The following is a 24,846-nucleotide window of genomic DNA, read 5'->3' as shown; positions in this document are numbered from 1 at the left end:
CTATTTTAATTTATTTTTTAATGTGGGAGTGAAGTGCAACTTTCAAACAGCAGGAGAAATCAGCCATTTATATGTAAATAAATACATTCTTTACAGCTGGCATCCCCAAACTGCGGCCCTCCATATGTTTTGGCCCACAACTCCCATGATCCCTAGCTAACAGGACCAGTGGTTGGGAAAGATGGGAATTGTAGTCCAAAACATCTGGAGGGCCAAAGTTTGGGGATGCCTGCTTTACAGCAATCATAGAGTGATACCTTTCATCAAAGCCCTGTCTGAAAAGGTCTCTAGGATTTTATCTAAGAGTGCCAGGTCAAAACATTTCACTAAGTCCCACAGCAGAAATTTTGAAAGGCATCTTAAATGATGGAAGTATAGATATATCTGATGGCAAGCTGCCATATTATCATTGTAATATACTGCTGTCCCAAAGCACTGGTATCATAGCTGCCAAGTTTTCCCTTTTCTCGCGAGGAAGCCTATTCAGCATAAGGGAAAATCCCTTTAAAAAAGGGATAACTTGGCAGCTATGACTGGTATGTGCCATTATATGCTCTTATTGAATACTGCTTACTGTTTATAAGGCATTCCTCAAATGTCCAATGTATTACCCATTATCTCTGTAAAATAGGCTAGAATAATTTATTCGGTATTATCAAGGGGAAACTGATAGCTAAGGCACTAAGATCAATAAACATACACATTCCTAAAGGTAAGCTATGAACCCAAAGAATTCCCCATTTGTAATTCATAATAACCACTAGTGCCAGATTTGGCTTTGCGGTAGAAATGGGTAAGGAAGCTCTGCTGGAGCAAAAAATGACTGTGCATGCATAAAAACAGAAGATTCAGCACCCACCTTGTCTTGTCATTTCTCTGCTGGGAAATTGTTCCTCCCTGGGCCTACATGCAAAGCAGCAGCAGCTGGATGCAAAATTGAAATGGATATGGTAGGATGAAAGTTCTATCTCTACTTTCATGACCACTACTTTCTGTATTTCTAGAAAGTTAAGAAATAGGACTGCAAGATAAAAGCTGCAATCCTTAACATATTTCTTCCCAGCTAGGATGTTGGTGACTAAAAAGGCTGCTTATTAACAAAAAGGAAACAAAGAGCTATAAAAGTGAATCCGCTAATGGAATGTAACAAAATTCACACAACACATATAAAGGTTTATTAGGCAATATAAGAGCCAAGTACTAGTAGATATATACATTAAAAGACATGCAAAACACAATAAATAGCTGAAATTACACCTGCAGAAAACAAAAACACTGTTCAAGAAGGAACAGTGCTTTCCCTTAAGACAGATGATACTTTGGCCCCTAGATGAAAACATCCAGAATTAACTGAATTCCAGAAACAGATGCTTAATCAGCTCCTTAAAGGATATGTAGCTCTCATATGGCAAAACGTATCTGTAATGGGTTGGATTCTGAATTAGGGTAAGAATCATGGAACAGGGCGCTTCCCTCTGGAGATTCCTGCACCCTCCTGAATTCTGCTTCAAAGTTTGAAGGAACATCTGGAACAGATGTGGTGGGGGTGGTACTGGTGGATAACATAGGGAAAAGCATAATTGGTGAAATTCCCTCGCTTCCATTCATGAAAGGTCCACTAGATTCAAGTTCTTTTCATAAATGGAAGGAAACTTTTGCATTCAGTCAAACAGCTTTTCCCTTAAAAATCATGAATTTCCCCTTTAGTCGTCCAGAAATGAACTTTCATAGTCTTCACACAGAAGTTCTTCCACATAAGCATTTCTTCTTCTGGTTCTCCCATCATGATAGCTGAGCTTTCTGGAAACCCTGAAAAAGGAAAGAGGATCTTGTCTGTTCAAAATAGTGCTAGAAATGTGCAGTAAAATGAACTGGCAGCAAACAAATACTTCCCAAAGACTAGGATATTTTTTGCTGTTTCAATGGAAATAAATAATAATACAAAACAGCAACACATTTTCCTCAATCTCCAACTCCTTGCATAACACATTGGTGAATATTCATGGCGTTTCAGATAAATCTGTACAAACTATAATCCACTGTATATCACATAAAAAGAGTGCAATAAGTAAAGAGACTTCATATTAAAGTTACTAATTTTAAACTCAACAAAGTGCTGCAAGCTCAAAAGGATGCTATAGGTGCGGCAATTTCAGAATCTCTCTCAGTAATGGCATTATTTTCACTGCGGTAGACAGCATCTATTGTCTCTAGAAAAGCATTAACCATTTGGAGATGACTCCCGACTAATGCAATAAAACACCAATATAAAGTAACTCTTCAGTCATCCCCGAGTCAAATACAAAAAAGTTGTGCTCCCCAATATTTGGCACACTACTGCCAAGTCTGTATTTCTCAAAAAGGAAGCAGCACTGCAAAGGGGAGAGAAGAATGTATTAAGCCAACTTGACAATATGCTATCTATTATAATACCAATGAATGCTACACGAAACCACACTACCTTCAGGACAGGACTACCAAATTTCACCTAGCAAATTTGAAAGGAGCAAATTTAACACATTCATGTCCAACATCCGAAAGTTATTAACAACCAATAAGTGGTCAGTTAGATGCTAGTCACATAAAGCACCAATGTGCAAAGTAGATTTTAAGACAAGTTACAGTGCAAGTCAAAGCTTTGCCATTCTATTCAACTCATCTTAGGTGTAGCTTATAGGAAACCATTATTGGTTCTCCTCATCATATACTTTCACAGAGAAATATGGCAAAGGGATACTAAAAAGGAATTCAGGTGATACTTAACGGTGAGGTATAGTTCTGTGATTTTCTTATGGAATCGCTATTTTCCACAAACATGGGAATGTTTTCATCCACACTTGTAATTCTGGATTCTGTGATGAGATTAGATGCAGTAAGTAAAGCAGGAAATTTGCATGGAAATGATAAAAAGCCAGAACAAGAAAACCAAACTACCTCATAGAGGACACATCTAAGGAGCATTATTATTATTATTTCATTTCTATACCGCTTTATATTTTCAAGAAAAACGTCAAAGCGGTTTATAGAATATTAAAACATCAATAAAACAAACTGAAGAAAGTGAAATATAGAGTATACAGTCAAACCAACATAATTAACAGAAAACTAAAATATTATCTTAAAGATTTAAAAATAAAACATTACAAAGGAGGTCAACTACAGAATACATATTTAACACAAACAAAGTTAACAAAATACTTTAAATCTTAGCAGGGTGAATAAATAAAAGTGAATTACAATATTTTTTTAAAAAAACTTGGTATTTTTAAAATCTTGAACATGTGCGTTCAAAAATTAATAGCCTTTTAAAACTAAATTCATGTCCTTCTACCAAACACAATGAAGCCATGGAAATATTTCTTTGGATTTTAATCTCAAACCTTTGGACGATCATATTTCAGCTTGTTAAGTCAATAAATATCAAAACATACACAACCCTTTTGCTCATGCAGGTGGCCTATTCATGCCACACACACCAATGAAATCATCAAGTGTCTAATGGGCTACTGTTGCCTGTTTTGCTGAAATTGGAAAACTGTCCTCACCAGCTTTGAAACAAACCAGGTATGACACCAAACTGAAACTGATTTGATATCCTACCTTGCTCCAAAGCTGGGAGCAAAATTAACAATGGTTAATATGAGATTTCCTGATTTAAGTGCAGCATGAATGAAGAGAGGAGCAAAGGTGTGTGTACAAGCAAAATGCTTCTGTATATCTCAGCTTCCTCATTTTTTAATTTAAGAACTTCAGAACCAATACCCAAATTAAAAGCAGACAAAGCCAGATAATAATCACTGCAGATGCGAGCATCACTCAAACATTAAAAATTACTGCTTCTTCCTTTAGAATGAGTGGAGAAGGAACTTGCAATTTCTGGGATGTGCCTGCAAATGTTTAAGAGTCCATGTAGCACTTTTAAGTGTTCTATCACAGTTCTCATGCTGTTGCTTGTGTAAGATGTGACATAAATAGAACATTTAGTTTTACAGTACACTCCTAATCATGTCTAATAAGCAAGTCTGATTCCATTCAATGGGACTTACTCACAGGGAACTGAGGTTAGGATTGCAGCCTTAAGACTTATTCACTTACCTTTCCTGTTTTCCCCCAAAGTCCGTGCTTTAAAGCACTGTGTCTGAGTGCCCCCCCCCGCTTTTGCTCCAAATATTTTTTTTTGCAAAAACCCACTCTTTAAAGCTCAATTGGAGTAAACAGCAATCCTTGGAAACCCAAACAGATGTTTGCTCTGTTTGAGTGCTAAGGAGTGGGTTTCCATGGGGGAGGGACCCACACCCAAACATGGCGTTTTAAGTGCAGAACTATGCCTGGAAAGAGCAGGACAAAAGGTAACTGTGAATAAACTCTTAGTGTTCGTCCTTCTTTTCACACAATGCTCTAGCCACTAGTTTTAAAAAACAACCCTGCCACAAGTAGGACATCTTTGGGAATAACACACTGAACTGAACTGAACTAAAGGGCTACAAACAAGCCAACCAGATGAAAATACACGCAGTGGAATACTGACTGGAATACAAGAGGTTTTTTTGCTTAGCTCAACAAAAACTTCTTTTTCAAATCTGGAAATCTCCTGTTTGCTTGGCCAACTGCATAACAATTCAGTAAGTCAATGATTAAGTTTGACACGTATGCATGTCTAGATTTAGGTTCCATTTTCTACCTACCTTTTATACAAGTACTTGGAACAGCCAGAAAGGTGCGATTTGAAGAACGACAAAACCCAGAATCCTGAAAATAAAATGTTGAAATATTAAAAATGATGCAGTTTTACAATATGGATTATCATCCAGGGATTATTTTAATCAATGTCAAGGAGCTTCTTTTCTGTCTCAGTTTGCTTGCTTTGTAGTTGTGGTAACTGTGGGCATATTTTTCAGAAGATTGGGAAAACCTGAATACTACTTTTACCCTCCCCTGCATCATAAACATTCTGTTCAGTTACAAAGATGCAAAATGATGCTGTTGTATCTATATAATAAAGTCCCTATGTCTCTGCATCCAGATTCCCTGTGTCCCATTTTCCGTGCTACTGAGCATGTGCCCCAGGGACACAGGGATTGGACGCAGAGACTGCACGCACGCACACACATGCGCTCTCCCCACCCCACCCCCACCCCTCTGCCCTGCACTGGCTCAATAAGCAGTTAAAACAGAGGCCACCAGGTGGAAGGCAGGAGCAGGCAGCAAGGCCCCTAAGCAGGGCAGGCCCTCTCTCAACGTGCCCAAGGGCCTGAGGAGGAAGCCGGGATGACCAAAAATCGAGGCCCCAGCCTCTCCTCACCAACAGGCCCAAAATGGAGGCCCAAGCAGCGCAAGATAAAGCAGGCCACCAGTGGAAGGCAGGAGCAGGTAACAAGGCCCCTAAGCAGGGCAGGCCCTCTCTCAACGTGCCCAAGGGCCTGAGGAGGAAGCCGGGACGACCAAAAAATTGAGGCCCCGGCTTCTCCTCACTAACAGGCCCGAAATTAAGGCCCAAACAGCGCAAGCAACCGGGAGACCCCCGCTGGGCCGGAACGGCCAGGAAAGGCGCGGGGAGGCCACCGAATGCTCAGCGCCAACCGTGGGACCCTCAGAAAGCGCCGGGGTGGGCGCAAGCCCCCCGGACGGCAAAGCTCCCTCCCAGACGCAGCAGGCGACTGAAAAACAGCAGCGGAGGCCAACAAAAGTAGCGGGAGCCACCCCCACCCCCCTGAAAAACTGGGCGTACACCCCGGAGCAGCCGCCCGGGCCATCCAGGAGCCAGAATTCGGCCACTGGGCCCTGGCAGCAGCAGCGCTATTGACGGGGAAAATTAGGAACCAAACGGCAGGCCAAAAAGTGCGCGAAAACAGGGTGGGGAGGGATCTGCACTCCAAACACAAGCTTCGGAGGGGGTAAAGAAAGAAATGCCCCCCGCACCCCCCAGCCGAGCCTGAGCTGTAAAGGTAAAAAAAGGGGGGGGACTTTGGCTTGGGGTTTGGGAACGGGTGGTGGTGGAGAAAATTAGGGATAAATTAAGGATCAAAGGGATGGGGGGAGGAACAATCAATTAGACAAGGAATAAAAGCCCCCCACGCGCCGCTGCCACCGAAAAAGGCTGAATGTTCTAGCGCCCGTTTATTAAACGGGCTGAATGGCACTAGTACCATAATTCACTCAAGAAAGAGTGGGATGGGGGACACGTATAATAAGACTTCTAGCCCAATCCTATGCAAGCTTACTTGAAACAAGTCCTGGAAATTTACATATTATCTACTTCAGGAATCTTGTCACTGAGGGGATACTAAAGTGTCTTTCAGTTTGGAGTACTTTTTCATATACTGTATTTCAAAGTCAATAGTTTACTTACCATGTTTGAGGTCCAATTGTTGCCATTAGGAGTATGCAGTGTGAAAGTCATGTCAGTTTTCTGAAGATTGTTTTTCCAGTAAGGTAGCTTCTGACTTATTCGATCAGGTGAGTTCTCAGATATATTTTTTAATCTTTTCAATGGTGAAGTCTGAGGGTCTTCAATGCAGAAGGTTGCTGCTCTTTTAATTCTGGCAACTGCAGGTAAAGTTCTTACAGGAGAATTAACTAGGGCATTCACTGTGTCAGACATTGGGATTCCTTCATAGTTTTTAAAGTTTGCAGCACGCATAAATGTAGGAAGTTTTGGAAGCCCTTCAGAACACAATTTCTGATATATACTCTCAATCATATTTTTACGCTTCTGATTAAAATTTGAAGAAAGACTTTTAAAACCAAACTTGCACAGTTCTGAAGACTTCCTAGGACTTGTGCATATAGTTGAGCACTTAAATGGTTTTCGAATCTTTGAACAACAAAGCTCCTTATACATTTTTTGGAAGGCATCATCACATTTCTGGTGAGTTTTGATGGGACTGTGATTAACAGGAAGTGATGAAAATGAATGACTTCGCTGCAGCGAAACAGCTTTGTTGAATGTTTTAATTTCATGATTCCCAGGTAATCTATTTGAAGTTTTTACTGGAGAAGACTTGTTATTTTGCAAGACAGAGCTTATGCTTCTATTCAAAGACAAGCTTAAACATGATGTAGCATTGACTGTGCTAGTGCTCATCTCAGTTTTATAATCTCCGGCTAGATTAAATGTTGTTCCTTTATCTACAGTGCAAACTGAAGAGTAATCTTCAAATGTTTGAGCCTTTCTTCCAAAGTTTGACAATGAAGGGATATAAGATGCAGTTCTGACCAGAAATGTTTCTTCTGTAGAAAGATCTCTAGGAAAAATGGTGGTCTCCATGCCATTTAGTCCGGCATTCTCTGTGTATGAATGATCTTCTACAATGCCAGAAGCATCCATTTCCACACTATCTGGATTACGGTCTATGGAAGATACTACTTTAGTTACCTGGTTCATTGAGCATTGCATTTCATGATTGCCATCATACGAAGGACTAGTTTGCCCATTATTTGCCATGGGCAATTGATATCCCTTAGAATTATCTTCTGTAATTGTCAAGCAAGACTTCTGTTTTAATTGTCTGGACTTCCTTACTCTGTATGTGCTGGTATTAAGGTTTGTTTTCTTAGGGTGCCAATAGGCATATCTGTACCGTTTGATGAATGAATTAGAAGAAGCTTTGCGGGATTCTTTATGGAACAATCTGCTAAGTGCCTTCACCATTCCTGGATACAAGTCTACTATTGTTACGTTATTCCAAGAACAATGCTCATCTGCAGACTCGTACATTTCTAAAAAGCTACTGCAAACAGTTTCATTTCCATCCCCAAGAGACTGATTTTTAGGCACAATTGTCATATTGTCTGAGCCTGGAGCAGCAGAGTTGGACAGCTGCAGAGATGATGATGATGCAGTATGCCCATTTATAGATTCTGTTTGCTTCCTCAGGACCACATCATGGTGACCTACTAGACCAAATAAAGGGAAGTATAAGTACTAATACTTACTCTTTTTTAACATTAAGACTATTGCTAATGATGTTCCAAACAAGCTACAATGTAAGAAAAGAAATTTAAAATAAGAAGGCACTAACCACATTTTTAAATTATCTAGGATTTTCTCAGTTCCCATTGTGCAATCAGATATTTTCTATGTGTTTTAAGAAACAATCATTGCCATGATTACTTTTAAATTAAATTTTGTAGCAGCAATTTATAATTTCACTTGATAACGAGGCAATGCATACCAATATGATATTTAATGAAGATACTGGCACTCTCTACCTAGTGAAATCAAGTCTACATAGCTTCAGGCACCAACTTAAGACTATTTCAGAAAGCTATCTTATGAAAATTATATACAGTGGTATCTCAGGTTAAGAACTTAATTCATTCCAGAGGTCCGTTCTTAACCCGAGGCGTGCTTTCGCTAATGGGCCCTCCCGCTGCTGGTGCGCGATTTCTGTTCTTATCCTGGGGCAAAGTTCTTAACCTGGAGCAACCACTTCCTGGTTAGCAGAGTTTGTAACCCAAAGCGCCTGTAACCCGAGGTACCACCGTATATATATTTTTGTGAGATTACCCATTTATATATTTGTTTCCTTAATGTATTTTTTATTGTATCATCGCCCCATTATATCGTTTTTGTTTTAAGACATAGATATATTTTATATGATTTTGCAAGTATGCAAGTAAAGAAATAAAACAACTTATTGTTAACCCCTTTAAAAGACCCCCAACTCTGATCCAAAGGACGTCATGCAGTCTAATAAGCTGAGAGCTCCTACATAAACTCACATTCCCACTCATATCTATTAGTATTTAGTGTCAGGAATAACGTAAACCTGGACACAGCAGAGTACACGCAGGTTTTTCAGAAGCTTCTGGCTGTAGAGCAATGACTAGACGTCTGGATGCAGGAATAGACAACTTCACCAGGATAACTATATACAGTATTTATTGGACAAACAGTATCCAGAAGTTACTATGCACAAACTTCATAAAATAAATGAAATAAAATAAATCATTTCCTTTCTCTCACAACCACCTGTTACAAAAACAGTCTTTTTTCCACAATACCACAGAGCTTATCTTTTAGGAACTTCTTACCCAATCAGAAGGTTGTTACTAAGGCTCTTGTCACCATACACAGAGAGATCAGGCCTTGGCTTTCAGCCAATAGTTAATTGTCAGAAGTGGATAGCTGACTTTCTGCATGCATGCACTTTGAAATCTCTAACAATATCAATATCACAGGGACATCTCTACGCACACAACGGTTAAATGACACAGAATTTTCTCCAGCAATGTAGAAACTTCAGTAAAGATTCTATGTATATAGATATGCACAGTTCTTTAATTAGGCTGAATTGCTGCATTCATTCTTCAAATCCATCCAATAACTAACAAAAAATCAAACTACAGTAAAACATTTTTAAGTTAATTTTTTTTTAGAAATTTAGAATCCTCATTTTGCTTATCCTCAAAGAATAAATTTGGTCGAAAAACTGTCATTTGTCCAAAGCTATCCAATAAATTTCAAAGCTAAATGGGAATCTGAAGCTACATATCATACATCTAAATGCAGCTTAAGCCATTGCACCACGTTGCCTCAAATTAATGTCAACCTATGTAATTTAACTACATATAGCTAGGAGGAACATGGAACAAATTGCTTTGTAAGACAGAACGAGAAAATATGACATCCTTTGACATAAAGCAGCATTCAATTTACTACAGCTGATAGAGAGTACTAGACACCTGTTACCTGTTAATCTGTTCATAATGATACTTCAGGGTGTTGTAAAGTACAGGTTTATTACCATACACCTGTACGCATGTTCATTTAAAATGATCTAGAGTGCTATCCTTATAAAAATTGTTTGCAGCTGACTTAAACAATACAGCATGCTACAGTAGAATCTAGCTACAATGGTACCTCCTTTTACGAACTCAATTCATTTCGGAGGTCCATTCTTAACCCCAAACCGTTCTTAACCTGAGCCGTGCTTACGCTAATGAGGCATGCTGCTGGCGCGTGACATCCGCTTGCATCCCGGGGCAAAGTTTGCTACCTACTTCCGGGTTAGCAGAGCTCGTAACCCTATGCGTTCGTAAGGAGGATGGTACATAACCCGAGGTTCCACTGTACTGAAAATGAACTACTAAAGGAAAACAAGTTCTGACAGTGGACTCATATCAGCTACCAGAGTGTTATACAGGGGTTGGGGGAGACACGCCAGATACTTCCATGCTTGTGAGCAAATGCCAAGACTCTGGACAGGATGGAGTTACTGTAGGGTCAGGAGGGACCACAGGTCAGTGGTAGAATATACGCTTTGCAGTGCACAGTCCAACAGTGCTCACTCTCCTAGGAGGCAGTGATGGTCACCAACTTGGATGGCTTTAAAAGAGGATGGAGAAGAGGACTATTAACGGAGTCAGCAATGCTTTGGATTCCAGATGCAGGAAACCACAGGAGGGGAGAGTGCTCTTGCGCTCATGTTCAGCTTGCTGGTTTCCCACAGGCATCTGGTTGACTACTGTGAGAACGGGATGTTGGACTGGATGGGCCACGGGCCTGATCCAGCAGGCTCTTCTTATGTTCAGAGGTGGGAAATACTCGAGCCAGAAACCATGAAGAACTACTGCCAATAAGCATAGACATGTGCTAGCTGGACCAGTGCTCTGACAGGTAGGTAAAGTGCTATGATAGGCCATGGCACAAGATTAAAAGCCCTCCATGGCTTCCAGCAGAACGCTGAACTACTCAGGTCCTGAGCAGTTGCTCTTGCAGCACTGAAGGTCCAGCTGAAAAAAAGAATGGTGGTGTTGGGTTGGGAGGGAGGAGATGTTGCGGTCCTTACAAGGCCTTTTCATAGCAGATGCAAGGGAGCAGGCTAGAGCTAGCTAAACAGATATGCTGTTACAGCCACTGTTTGTCAAAGGAGCCATAGCAAGTAAGTACATGCTGGTCCAGTTGGTCTTTGTATACTCCAGAAAAAAACTCAAGAGATAGACCTAGACTCATATGTAGCTCATTTCCAATTCAGATAACAAAGTTTCTAAAAACACCAATTAATTAGGTCTTATAAGGAATGCTTAGCATTACAGTGCCGAGCCAGCCAATCAGAGCTAGCATTTGTGCTTACTAGATTGTAAACTTTGTTGTGCCAGCCTTCTTATGCAAGTAAACCATTTACTTCTCCTTTAAACACTATTTTTCAGTAAAACATTTAGGATTTGTCATGATGCTCACCACTCAAGGATTCACCTCCCAGCTTTTGCAAAGGAGACCACTGGTAAACACTCTTTGCTTTGGGTCTTGTAACCTAAGCCAAAATCCCAAAGGTAGATAGTTAGTAAACAGAACATAAAGATTTGCAGAAAGACACAAGCCTTGAATGACTAAGCAATTAAACACTACTTGAGATATACATCCTATGTACTATAGTTTGATGCTTTCTAAATTGAGTATGACTGCCAAATAATATATTCAAACTTAAAATATTATGTAGCAGTTGCATTTTTATACCCCATTTATTATGCGCCAGCCCAATGTGACCAAAGCACACACAGCAAGAACAAAATCCCATCTCAATAAAAATTAACCTGATTTATGGCTATTAGGGTGTCAGTACAGTAGACATTACGTTTAAGTCTTCCCCATCCATTTCAATCCATTTCAATAGAAACACTGGGAATGTGTACAGATAATGTACCTCCAAGAGAAAATAATAATAAATGGAGAAGACAGGAAAACTGAACTGCACATAGAAATCTGGACTTGCATTACTAGCTATGTTTAAAGATTTCAATACAATCAGCTGAACAGTTACCGTAAGTGATTTTGGAGCAAAGTAGACACTATTATCCAACAGAACATCCATTTTGACTTGGTATTTATTCTTTGCAGGTGTTCCAGAAAAGTATACAAGAGAGGTATCGTCCTTTTGTTAAAAAAAGAGTGAATAGAAGTTGAAACAAGTTGTGGCGTGGGCCTTCCACCCAAGTGTGTTGTTTTTTATGTTGAACCAACAAGGATAAGTACACACAAACAATGTAGTCTACTCTCATTCTTAAGTTGTTGAGGGTTTTGCCTTTAAGGCTTTGTTTCTAAATCCATATGTGACAAAGCCTTTTTGAGCAGGTTGCACATTCCATTTGTCTCATCCTGCCAGGTTTTAGTAATGCCTATTATGCCATATTTGCTTGTCTGTATTAACATCAAGCAAATTATTATAATTATAATTATTATTCCTGCTTGATTTCCATAGGTACCACTTGCTGTACATGGCAATGACCAATATTTTCTCTTCTCTCTTAAACTAGAAGAAACCCACAATAATGACTGCAGTCCCTGCTATGAGGAAGAGAAAGGCTTTTCATATACTATTCACTCAAACAGCCACATTAGTACACTGTGATCAAGAATTTGGAAGGGAATCACAGCTTTTGAAAAGTAAGTAAGAGCAAACCAGAACTCATGGCTATAGTTTCATAAACACAGACAGAGCCTATGGAATATTCAGAAAACTTTTGGCAGAACTCAGGGAAGTTTCGAGTTCAGAGCCACTCCTCATATTCCTTGTTTCCTGCCAATCGTCTTCCTAATCGTCTCTCCTAAGACAAATATTCTAATTTTTCAAATGCTCAAATACTGTAACAAAAATTCTCATTCACCTTGATATGCAAATTTTCCAAACGTCTTTTAATGGACGCCGACTCAACATCGCTTTTGTGACCTACAATTCAAAGTTAAAAAACAAAACATATCTCAATTATAAGATCGCTTCCAATTTCTTTGATAAAAGAAATGTGTAAAAAAATTAACCTCGGCACAAAACCTCAAGGCAAGGAACTATGCAATAATCTGTTTCCAAAGACTGACAAATTTCACTGGGTTTATTATTCCCCTCATTGCTAGGAGACCTCTCTTTGGGTGTTACTTGGATGAAGCAGGCAAGTGTGGTGAAAGTAGCTGTAGGCTCATGCAATTTATAACCCCGACTGCCCATGAATTTAAATCACACAGGGAGTCTCACGCACAATGTCCCCACTGTAGAAGTTATGCTTCTGTAGGCACTATGAAGGAGTCGCACAACTCTGGGGAAAGGGGCAAACTGCACGTCACAACCCCCTTCCCTGCTCCAGCCCACTTCACATGGGCAACATCTGAAGGAAGAGATTGTGAAGCTATATATTGTCCCAAAGCCATTTCATTACTCTCACCTCTTGATAGGTAACTGTTTAACAAACTGTTTAATAGGAATGAGAAATGTTGGAATTAAAAGTGTTGTTCTTTCTTTCCCATCCAGAAGGCGTCTAATGAATATGGCATGCAGAAAAACTGCTGGGTCAAAGTTAGGGGTGTAATCTTGTTTTTCCTTTGCAATTATAGTTACCCAAAGGAGAGCAAAATTAATGATACTAATAAGAGTGCAGAAGGGGCTACAGTGTGGCAACAATACAGGATTCAGCAAATGATAAAACAAGTACAGTGGTACCTCGGTTTATGAACACAATTGGTTCTGGAAGTCTGTTCATAAACTGAAGCGTTCATAAACTGAAGCGAACTTTCCCATTGAAAGTAATGGAAAGTGGATTAATCTGTTCCAGACGGTCCGCGGAGTAACCGTTCATAAACTGAAGCGAACTTTCCCATTGAAAGTAATGGAAAGTGGATTAATCCGTTCCAGACGGGTCCGCGGAGTACTTAAACTGAAGCGTTCATAAACTGAAACATGGGTGTAATTGGTTCCGGAAGTCTGTTCATAAACTGAAGCGTTCATAAACTGAAGCGAACTTTCCCATTAAAAGTAATGGAAAGTGAATTAATCCGTTCCAGATGGGTCCACGGCGTTCATAAACCGAAAATTCATAAACCGAGGTGTTCATAAACCGAGGTTCCACTGTAGTTGATATTGCTCCTTAAGTTACTGACTTTGATAAGTCCAAGCAGTCCCCCAATTTGGTTACAGCTATATTAGCTATCTCACTTACAGAAGAAAACTTTTGATGAAGGGTTCAACTGTTTGAACAAGAAAGGAGTCATGCTCAAAAGAAAATGAGAAATCATATTTCAAATAAGGTGCATGTCACAACCTTAATGTACAAATTTATGTAAAAGACTATAGATTCTCTCCCCCCCCTGGAAATTGGAAAGAAATAAAGCAGAACAATCATTGCTCAGTGGCATATAATAATTTTAAAATGCATGTGATCATCTCTCTCAATTGTCATCCACATCCAAGACAGCTTAGATTAGTCCTATAAATAAATTGCATGCTTTTCCGCCAAGCCTGCCTTACCTGTATCAAGTAGGCTCTTTCTACATGAGACCATGGACTGTTCTTCATTAGGTGACTTAATAATAGCAAAAAAACAAAACAAAAAAACAACAGCTCTGTATTAGCTAAATTTGGGCTAGAAAATCAACTTTAATATTAGAGTCAACGTATGGGGATGTAATGGATCTTCATTCTACCAAACTTACATATTTACTTGATTTAAATATTCGATCAAATGCTAGCATCACTCCACATAAATCTGCGATGGCTATGGCTGTTAACAATCTAACTGTACAAGACATATGTTGCTTCAAAAGACTTAGGCAAGCATTTTTAAATATATACTACACATTTGCCTGCCCCCATCACCTTCTCAATGCACAGGCAATTTAATATTACCTGCAATTATTTGTACACTTTTCCTGCTACTAACAAAAAAAATAAACTTACGGGATGGGAAGATTAATCTCCTTCTGATGGAGAAGAGGGCTATTGATGGTTACTAGCCATGATGGCTATGTTTTGCCTTCACAGTTGGAAGGAGCAATGCTTCTGAATACCAGTTGCTGGAAACCACAGGAGTGGGGAGTGGTCTGGTGTTTGAATCCCGTAGGTTTCCCACAGGCATATCTGGTTGGCCACTGTGATCCAGCAGATAAAGGATTCATGCAATACTGTAAGTTTCAGGCAAATTCTAAATGCAGAAGCACACAGCTTTAGCAGAAGCCATTTTCAGGAATTTTACAGGGTGTGAGGCTATTCAAGATTGCAAAGGAAGTGCCAATAAATTGGCAAAAGCTATATAATATTGTTTGGGGGCATTTCTCTAAGCAAGGACAGTTTTCTTGCACATTTCATAATAGGGTTAGAAAAGCGCCCTACAGCTCTGAGCGTTTGGGTATTGTTAAGCACACTTCTGACACCACACAATATTTTATAGGGTTGCAGTGCCACCCTGCCCTACATTGGAAATCACATTGGGATGGAAAGTACACCCCTTAAACTTGTTAAAGTTATTCTCCCCATCCCATGTTGGATGAAGGTTCATATCTACATGAAGTTGCTGAGAACCGTCATTAGGAGTTTCGGTACTATCAGTACACTGATGACATGGAGCTCTATTTCTGCATAATAACTGAATCAGGAGAGGCTGTGTGAACCATAGACCAGTGTCTGGATGCAATGGTGGGATGGATGAGGGGGAAAAACTGATCTTGAATCCTCGTAATCCACTGTGAGTGAATGGTTCCCATGGTCTGCCCTGGACAGGGTTGGGGGGTGCTGGATCCAGCTTTGTTACTTGATGCCCAGGTAGCCTCAGTGACTGTTTGAGGACTGGGAGAGCTTGACCACAGTAGTTCAGATACTGGTGACTTCAACACTGAATTACAGTGGTACCTTGGTTTATGAACACAATTGGTTCCGGAAGTCTGTTCATAAACTGAAGCGTTCATAAACTGAAGCGAACTTTCCTATTGAAAATAATGGAAAGTGGATTAATCTGTTCCAGACGGGTCCGCGGAGTACTTAAACTGAAGCGTTCATAAACTGAAGCATGGGTGTAATTGGTTCCGGAAGTCTGTTCATAAACTGAAGCGTTCATAAACTGAAGCGAACTTTCCTATTGAAAATAATGGAAAGTGGATTAATCTGTTCCAGACGGGTCCGCGGAGTACTTAAACTGAAGCGTTCATAAACTGAAGCATGGGTGTAATTGGTTCCGGAAGTCTGTTCATAAACTGAAGCGAACTTTCCCATTGAAAGTAATGGAAAATTAATTAATCCGTTCCAGATGGGTCTGCGGCGTTCATAAACCGAAAATTCATAAACCGAGGTGTTCATAAACCGAGGTTCCACTGTACTTCAGTGTAAGCCTTCTCTTTTGCTACATTCAGTTCTGAGTGCTGCAGTAAAAGGTAAAGGGACCCATGACCATTAGGTCCAGTCGTGACCGACTTTGGGGTTGCGCGCTCATCTCGCATTATTGGCAGAGGGAGCCGGCGTATAGCTTCCAGGTCATGTGGCCAGCATGACAAAGCCGCTTCTGGCAAACCAGAGCAGCACATGGAAACGCTGTTTACCTTCCCGCTGTAGCGGTTCCTATTTATCTACTTGCATTTTGACGTGCTTTCGAACTGCTAGGTTGGCAGGAGCTGGGACCAAGCAACGGGAGCTCACCCCGTCACAGGGATTCGAACCGCCGACCTTCTGATCAGCAAGCCCTAGGCTCAGTGGTTTAACCACAGCGCCACCTGGGTCCCGAGTGCTGCAGTACTGTTGCCAAAAGAAGCGAAAAACCTTGTAAGCATGTAACCGTTCTGGTCAGAGATCTGCACTGGTTGCCCATTTGACACCAGGTCAAGTCGAAGGCGTTGCTATCAGTACTGTATATAAAACCTTTAATAGCTTGGCACATTTACTTGTAGGATCACCTTGGCCCAATACAGTGGTACGTTAGTTCTCGACCATCTCCATTGATGAACATTTCAGAACCTGAACGCCGAAAGACCAGAAGTAAATGCTTCCATTTCCGAATGCGCCTGGGAAGTTGAACGACTTCCACTGTGTTTTTCAGTTTTCTCAATTGCATTTGCGGACAGCCATTTGCGCCTCAGTTGCTGAACGTTTCAGAACTCGAACGGTCTTCCGGAATGAATTACGTTCGAGAACTTAGGTACCACTGTATATATTTCATAAAAATTATAAACTGTTTGATTGTAAAACACTTCCAAGTGGTTTACAAAAAATACTTGCTAGACTGGTTTGAGCTATGGAACTGGCACTGTTGCACGTACCACAACCAGTATTTTAGTGTGGCAGCGCCTACACTTTGAAACTCCCTGCCTATCAACATCAGCCAGGCACTTTCTCTGCACTCTTCCTTCAGTGACTGCACCATTTCCTCAATATGCCCATGAACAGGATCCCAGAACAGACCCCTTTCAAATACAACTCCAGAAAAAAGTAGATGGATAACTATTCTGGTTGACTGCCATCATGGATCCTACATACCTGATACTCCTCGTAGTTCTCATTTTCAGAGTCAGAGGCCAGCTGCCCCTCAATTTCTTAATTGAAAAATAATTCATTGAAATTATAAAACTGAAGATAACAGATCTCTCTTCACTGACAGGTTATAATCAGTCAACATAGCCAAAGGTAGCCACTTGGCTTTTCCATCTGAGAACGCTTGCCCCACTTTACAAATTCTATGGAGAAATCTCCATTTAAACCTGGCTGTACCTCTATCGTAGTGACTGCACTGAATTGGGAAATGACTCATGTGATCCTGGAAATGGTTGGTTGTGGCACAAGACTCAGTTTTGCTATACAAGCGCAATGCAAATTTTTGAAATCTAGATCTTGCACTTACATATGTGCAACAAAAAGTCAAATATATATTTAATTAGTTCTCATAGGCAGTTAAATAAAAGTAGGCATGATACTATCACACCAACACTAGAGTATATATCAAAGCAACTGCCTTCAAGTCCCATGAAGTTGATGCTTAACACAATATCCTTAGGAATTAATGATCTGGCAAGTGGCAGGTCTTAAAGGGAGGAAGGTCAGTTCTTCTAATGAAATGCATTGCACCCAAAGACACTTTTCAGAATAATTACAGGCAACCCCCCCCCCCATTTATGTGTGTTCTATTTGTGCGCGACCACAAATGCATGAATCACGCCAAACTGGGATCCCAAAACATCACAAAAGGGGGAAGACTTGGGTGGGATGGGGCGGAACAGGTTACTTGCAGGCTTTTGCTAGTTGCTTGTAATACAAACATATTTGGGTAAGCCATTAAATTCATTTAAAAAGCAATCCCATAACAACTGAAGAATTAAGCTCAAGTGAACATTTCATGAATACCTTGCAAGAATGAACAATTAGATTCTGCTTTATAACATATAAGGCTCATAAAGTCTTTTCAAGTAAAAAGCAGGCTTTTTTAAAAAAAAATGATACAAATGCATTCATATGAAGAAACACAGTACTCTGATAAAGCTAAACATATATCCAATAAAAATAGCCAATTTTATATGGTATTTTTTCCTTTGCAATAGCTTATTTAAATCAAAATTACAGCAAGATTATCTGTGGATTTAGTACCAAAAAGAACAAAATCATGTATCGTAAGCCAAATTAACCTTCTTTCATAAAAACTGACTATTATATTTGCAAGCAGTTATTGTTTAAGAGCCAACTCTAGAAGGAAATACTGTCTCAGATTTTTAATTGATCTTTTTCTTTCACCATTAAGAACCGTTAAAGGTAAATCTTTACACAATTTAAACATACAAGTATTGCAGAAAGTTCTAAGATGTCCCTTACCCGTGTTTTCCTGAAATGGTACATTACTCTGTAATATGAAAAGCAGGAAAATTTCAGTGCATACAAATTATTTCTTGTACAAAAAAAGGCACCCAGTGCTTTCATTTTCAAAAGAATGCATTTTTTTCTTTAAAAGATCCTCCCATTCAGAAATAAGCATATTGTAAAATTGCTTATGTCTGCCTATTGGTCTGGAAACATGAAGGGTACCGATCAAGATTTTCATTTGGTTAATTACCGACAGACTCAGGGAAGGCAGGCAGCATGATCTGCCAATAATTCTAATACTTGAAATATTTTGATATGCAATTTCTACACACATTGCCAAACTCAAGTCACAGGGCAAAATAATTAGGGACAAAGTTAACAGTTTTCATATGTCTTAGTTACAGTGGTTCTCAAGCTACTTTCCCCATGGATCACTTGAAAATTGCTGAAAGACTTGGTGTAAATATAATTAAATATAATTCTGCTTTCTATAGCACCTGTAATGTGCTGTGCTAGATGCTGCATAAATTTTATTTATTTTTTTGCTTTATTTCTTCTATTGGATGTTATTGTATTACAAAATGAATTCCACAGAACTCAAATATGAATCCCATAGAATTCAAATTGTAAGTGTTCTTTGCACACACACTGAAAGCTACTTGAACGAAGCTCATGAGCCACTGGTGGTCCGTGGACTACCGTAGTTTGGAAACCCCTGTCTTAGTACATTGAATTTGATACATCTGCACTGTATCAAGTGAATTATCTTCCTGTACGTCCGGAGGGATAATTAAGACAAAATGTGAGAATCTTGTTCTGAAGACTGGTATCACCAATTTAAATCACCCCAACAGCATTTCAGATTGCAGGTAAGACCACAAAAGCTTTGTTTTCATCAGTCAAATTTCTCCATTGATTAGAGCACGGGTGTCAGAGACAAGGCCCGGGGGCCTAATCCGGCCCGCCAGACCTCGTGCTGTGGCCCGCCGCTCGCCGCTGGGTGGCCGCTCGCCCGCGCGGTCACATGGGCGGCCTGGGCGCCGCTTCCGGAGGAAAGGCACAAAGTTGAATCCGAGGCCCCATTGGCTAGTGGCGCTGCTAATCTGCTGTTAGCAAGCGTGCCCGGCTCTGAGCCTTGCTCTGAGGCAGCGGGAGGTGAGTGCCATGAGGAAGCCGCTTGGAGTGCGGGGGCGGCGGCGGCACTAAGGGAAGGGCAGAGAGAGGAACTGGAACTGTTTGCCTCAAGAAGGAAGCGGCAAAGGGCGGGCGAGGTCCTCGCGGTTGGCTTTGGGGCTCAGGACAGAGAAGGCACAGCCTCTCACCCCCTTTATTTGTCCCGCGGCAGAGCTCGGCGCTGCCAACTTGTGCAGGGACAACGCTCAGGAAGCCCCATGTCCTCAGGACAAGCAAGCACGTGCAGGAGGAGGGCGACTTCCGAGTAATTTCTGTGAAGTGCCTGTGCAGTTGATCGGGCGTGCCTGCCGTTCGCTTTCCCCGCTGGCTAACTGTTCCCTCCCTCCCTCCCTCTCACTCGCTATTTCCCTCTCACCCCCTCCCTTCCTCTCTCTCTCTTTCCCTCTCAGCCCCTCCTCTCCCCTGCACCTTTGAAGGGCCACCTTTGCAAGGAAACACTTGCCCCACCACCCCAGCCCCTAACAGGACCCCCAAGGCTCCTGCTTCAGCTCTTCAGCCCCCCAAGGAGCCCTTCAGCCCCTACCTGGCTGGGAGCCCAGGGAGGCGATCCAGAGCGCCACAGGCAGGCTCTAGGTGTCAGCTGGCCAGACAGGACATGCCATGTCTGTTCCCAAAGATGAGGCATAGAGGAGCCTGCCAGATCCTGGGACAGCCCATCTCCCTCAGTGGAGCCAACACTGGTTGGCAGCAACAGCTCTCCAGCTTTCAGCCCTGCCTGGAGTTGCTGCCAGGGAAAAGCTGCCAGGATTCCTGCATTGCAGGGGGTTGGGTTAGATGACCGATGCAGGTTTGTGTGTGTGTGCACCTTGTGGGTCTTTCATCCCCTGCAAGACAAAGCCGTCCCCATCAAGCCAAAGGGCAACCCTTTTGCTAGGGGCACCTGCTGGAGCTCTGAAACCTGCTGTCCAAATACATCCCCTCTCTCCAAGCCTCCCTCTTGAGCAGCCACAGACAGACCCCCGTGAAGAGGAGCCTCCTTCCATGGCTGCCCCAACCCAACCTCTTCCCCAACCCCAGACGCTGAGCTTTCATTTTTTTAAAAAGGTCTCTAGTCCTCCCAGAGAACTTTGGAACTCCCTGCCTAGGGAAGCTAGATGGGCTCCCTCCCTGCTGGCAGATGGGAACTGACTGTGTTTTGAGGAAAGGGCTAGCGCTGTGGTATTTTTATTGTTGCTATGATCTGTATTTCTAATAGATCTTTTCAATACATAAATAGTACAATAATTGTACATTTGAAAATCTACTTGCCATTATTCTGACTATGTTTCTGCTTTCAGAGCTAGTTATTACTTACATTATTACAAAAAACAGTAATAATTGAATGCAGTGACAATAATTTATGATAATAAAGAGTGGACACATAGTCCTACAGATACAGCCGGCCCTTTGAGGGTGACCAAACTGCTGATGCGGCCCCCGATGAATTTGAGTTTGACACCCCTGGATTAGAGCAATGTATAACAATGAAAACAAATTTCATTGAGCTATTTGGGTGTGCTCATTTTGGTATCAGCTTTACCAATGGTCTGAAATTTAAGGAAAAGAGAAAACTAAATGAGAGAAAGTAATATTCTCCAACTTAAGTTCATAAACCCTGAAGAGAATCTATGGCTTTTCCCCCATTCAAGTTGCCACAGAAACATTGTTTAAAAATACTACTGTTATAGCTATGCATCCAGTCTCCCAGAGAGATTTCAAGATTTTTAATTTGTCACAATAACTTAGAAAACATCAAAATACAGTCATTACAAGTTATGCATTTAAAGTACCTGAGAGCTATCTATAATTTTGGTGCTTCTCTGTTGCTCTTCTCCCCAAACCTTTGACCCTAGAAATGATACAATAATTTCTACAATAAATGCCACATGCATAAGAATTTGTCATTTGTGATAAACAGAGTAATGTTAATCTTTTACAGTAAGCATAGTAAGCGGTAGACTCGTAATCTGGGGAACCGGGTTCGGGTCTCCGCTCCTCCACATGCACTCTGCTCACAGAGTGTTTGTTGTGGAGGAGGAAGGGAAAGGAGAATGTTAGCCGCTTTGAGACTCCTTTGGGTAGTGATAAAGCAGGATATCAAATCCAAACTCCTCCTCTTCTTCATAGATTACAGTCCACTTCATCAAATGAATGAAGAGATATACTGGGTTGTACATCCATACCTGTATATACATGGTTGGGTAAAGGTAAAGATACCCCTGACCATTAAGTCCAGTCACGGACGACTCTGGGGTTGCAGCACTCATCTCGCTTTACTGGCCGAGGGAGCCGGCGTTTGTCTGCAGACAGCTTCCAGGTCATGTGGCCAGCATGACTGAGCCACTTCTGGCGAACCAGAGCAGCGTACCAAAACGCTGTTTACCTTCCCGCAGGAGCGACACCTATTTATCTACTTGCACTTTGATGTGTTTCGAACTGCTAGGTTGGGAAGCGGATTTTAAAAAGCCAGCTCAGAAATAAAATTCACAGAAATACAGTGATACTTAAGAGTAACAATCCACAAAACAGTTTCTGTTGACAAATCGCTCCTGCTTTGCCACGGATTCTCTCCAGCACAAAGCAACAAACCACGATTCTTAGCCTAGTGTTATATCTGAAACAAGTTTGTTTTGAACCAGATCATAATCTATTTTGCTCCACGCAAACCACAGTTTGAAGCCACGGTTTCTTATTGGCTTCAGGTAGTCATTTGTTTACAGTGAAACAAACCAGAACCCCCAATTCTGAAACAATGCTAGGCAAAGATTTTGGCAATCTCACTTGTGCTAGGGGAAAAGCAAAATGAGAGCAATTTGCTTATTCATGGTAAACAGTTAACCATGACTTATGGCATGCAAGTCCTATCACTGTTATGTACTGTATAGTCACACTGTTACAACAAACCTCAAGGTTTCCAACCAGTCTTTGATTCAATAAAGTTTGATCCACATAGGTTTCAAAAAGTCTCTATACAGTGGTACCTCGGGTTATGAACACGATCCGTTCCGGGACGCAGTTTGTAACCCGAAATGGTTGTAACCCGAAGCGCCATTTTGCTCATGCGCAAAGTGCAATTTCCGCACATGCGCAGAACGCGCGAGGGGCGAAAATACTTCTGGGTTTGCGGAGTTCGTAACCCAAGGTGTTCGTAACCCGAGGTACGACTGTACAGTGGTACCTCGACTCACGAAGGCAATCCGTTCCGCGGCGCTCTTCGGAAGTTGAAGCGTCCATTTTGTGCATGCGTAAAGCAAGATTGTGCGCTTCTGGGCATGCAAAGAACACACACGCGACAAAAAGACTTCCGGGTTAGCGGACTTTGGAAGTCGAGGCATTCGGAAGTTGAGGTACCACTGTACTATGTTTTTTATAAAAGCAAACTAGATAAAAGCAATCTTACCTTCTGGTGTATCATAAGTCAATGATCTGATAGAAACGACCACATCACCATAAATGGGGAGGTTGTACTGGATTAAAAGAAACACACACCATTTTAACATAAGACTACAATGCTAGATATTATAATAAAAGCTTTTTGGGGGGAGGGGGGTAAAACTCATGCATTATTAAACCTCCATTCAAACTACTAATTCGCATACTTGCAAGTTAACTCACTCCTATCTACGGTAGTTGGCAGTACACAGGCCCCAACTACATGTTACATGACACATCTGTGATGGAACATTTATAAATAATAATAATAATAATAATAATAATAATAATAATAATAATAATAATTTATTATTTATACCCCGCCCATCGGACTGGGTTTCCCCAGCCACTCTGGGCGGCTTCCCACAGAAGAATAAAATAATCGATTAAAGATTAAAAGCCTCTCTAAACAGGGCTGCCTTCAGATGTCTTCTAAAAATCTGATAGCTGTTTTTCTCTTTGACATCTGATGGGAGGGCGTTCTACAGGGTGGGCGCCACTACTGAAAAGGCCCTCTGCCTGGTTTCCTGCAACTTGACTTCTCACAACGAGGGAACCGCCAGAAGGCCCTTGGCACTGGACCTCAGTGTCCGGGCAGAATGATAGGGGTGGAGACGCTCCTTCAGGTATACTGGACCAAGGCCATTTAGGGCTTTAAAGGTCAGCACCAACACTTTGAATTGTGCTTGGAAACATTACGTATTATTATTATTATTATTATTATTATTATTATTATTATTATTATACCGCCCTATACCCAGGGATCTCAAGGTAGTTCACAGAATAAAATGAAGTTATAAAACACATGATAAAAAACAACATCTCATCAAACTTAAATCCGGCCCTGTCTGTCTGTCTGTTTCAGCCAAATTTGGACACACTGCCTTAATGATTTTTACATTAAGACAGTGTGTCCAAATTTGGCTGAAACAAACAGACAAGACAGACAGACAGGACCGGATTTAAGTTTGATGATATTTAGGTTGTCGCTGTTTTTTGTGTTGAATATATGCTATATGGTAATTTATGGACCTACTAGTCATTTGCACATAACAAATAGGAGCCCACATAACACAAAAACTGTTGCTGTATGTAGGTTTAATTTTTTATCTTATATTTTGGAAATGTACATCCAGTTTTATTTTCCTTTAATTTTGGGGGGAGCCCCCAAGAGAATGGGGCCTTAGCTATAGCTTGTCTGAGACAGATTAAAGCTAGTCATTAAGAGTGCAAGGAACCCTGCTGGAAGGAAGGCCGAATTTTGACATTTCAATTGCATTTATTAATTATCTCCCGCACAAATGACCGGCCGAGGAGGAGCCCCGAGCAGATCCCGCCCGGGGCCACTACCCTCCGGAAAAGGCCTGCGACCCTCGTCCCGTCCTGCTCGCCGAAGCCGCCCCTGGAGCCCTTGGCGCCGCGCCGAGCTCACCTTTTCCACAACGCTGCTCATGGCGGAGTTGAAGCGGAGGGTGCTTCTCCTGAGGCGGCGCTCCATGGCTGTGCTGCCGCCGCCGCCTCCTGGCGCTCCTCTTCGCCACAGGTCCGCGGCCTCGCTCTCCATCCCTGCCTACCTCGCTCTCCTCATCGTGGCCGTTGCCTTGGCCCAAGGCCGAGGATTGGTCGCTTCCAGTTGGGCAACTCCTTCAACCCGATTCAAATTTGCCGCTGCGCTAGTCCCGCGAGAGTGCGCTTCAGCTTG

At 41.5% G+C, this 24,846-nt stretch overlaps 1 protein-coding gene across 2 annotated transcripts; it reads right to left on the bottom strand.

Moving 5' to 3' along the window:
• Positions 1 to 1,152: 1,152 nt before the first annotated feature.
• Positions 1,153 to 24,811, bottom strand: HJURP (Holliday junction recognition protein). 2 transcript variants are annotated; one of them, XM_035116661.3, is made up of 13 exons: positions 24,577 to 24,811; positions 23,113 to 23,179; positions 21,503 to 21,561; positions 18,552 to 18,579; positions 17,229 to 17,284; positions 14,238 to 14,292; positions 12,610 to 12,671; positions 11,766 to 11,876; positions 11,186 to 11,258; positions 6,350 to 7,896; positions 4,686 to 4,749; positions 2,765 to 2,852; positions 1,153 to 1,809 (listed from the first exon to the last, which is right to left on the bottom strand). In XM_035116661.3, exons 1-13 carry the CDS (start codon positions 24,706 to 24,708, stop codon positions 1,704 to 1,706), a joined length of 2,448 nt encoding a protein of 815 aa, XP_034972552.3. In that variant the 5' UTR covers positions 24,709 to 24,811; the 3' UTR covers positions 1,153 to 1,703. The 2 variants fall into 2 exon arrangements, with proteins under 2 accessions (XP_034972552.3, XP_060129666.2); XM_060273683.2 differs by having other exon boundaries at positions 6,350 to 7,893.
• Positions 24,812 to 24,846: the final 35 nt, after the last annotated feature.

This window comes from Zootoca vivipara, chromosome 4 (genome assembly GCF_965207765.1).
Source record: "Zootoca vivipara chromosome 4, rZooViv2.hap1.1, whole genome shotgun sequence".
Taxonomy (NCBI): domain Eukaryota; kingdom Metazoa; phylum Chordata; class Lepidosauria; order Squamata; family Lacertidae; genus Zootoca; species Zootoca vivipara.
This window is presented reverse-complemented; position numbering and strand designations above follow the sequence as displayed.

What these genes read in the sequence shown, in the direction of transcription:
- HJURP (XM_035116661.3), bottom strand. Translation starts at nt 24,708, where the DNA reads ATGGAGAGCGAGGCCGCGGACCTGTGGCGAAGAGGAGCGCCAGGAGGC. An exon ending in GACTTATGATACACCAGAAG is followed by an intron (nt 21,562 to 23,112) that starts GTAAGATTGCTT and finishes TATCATTTCTAG; the next exon opens with GGTCAAAGGTTTGGGGAGAA. An exon ending in TTGCTCCAAAATCACTTACG is followed by an intron (nt 11,259 to 11,765) that starts GTAACTGTTCAG and finishes ATTTTGGCTTAG; the next exon opens with GTTACAAGACCCAAAGCAAA.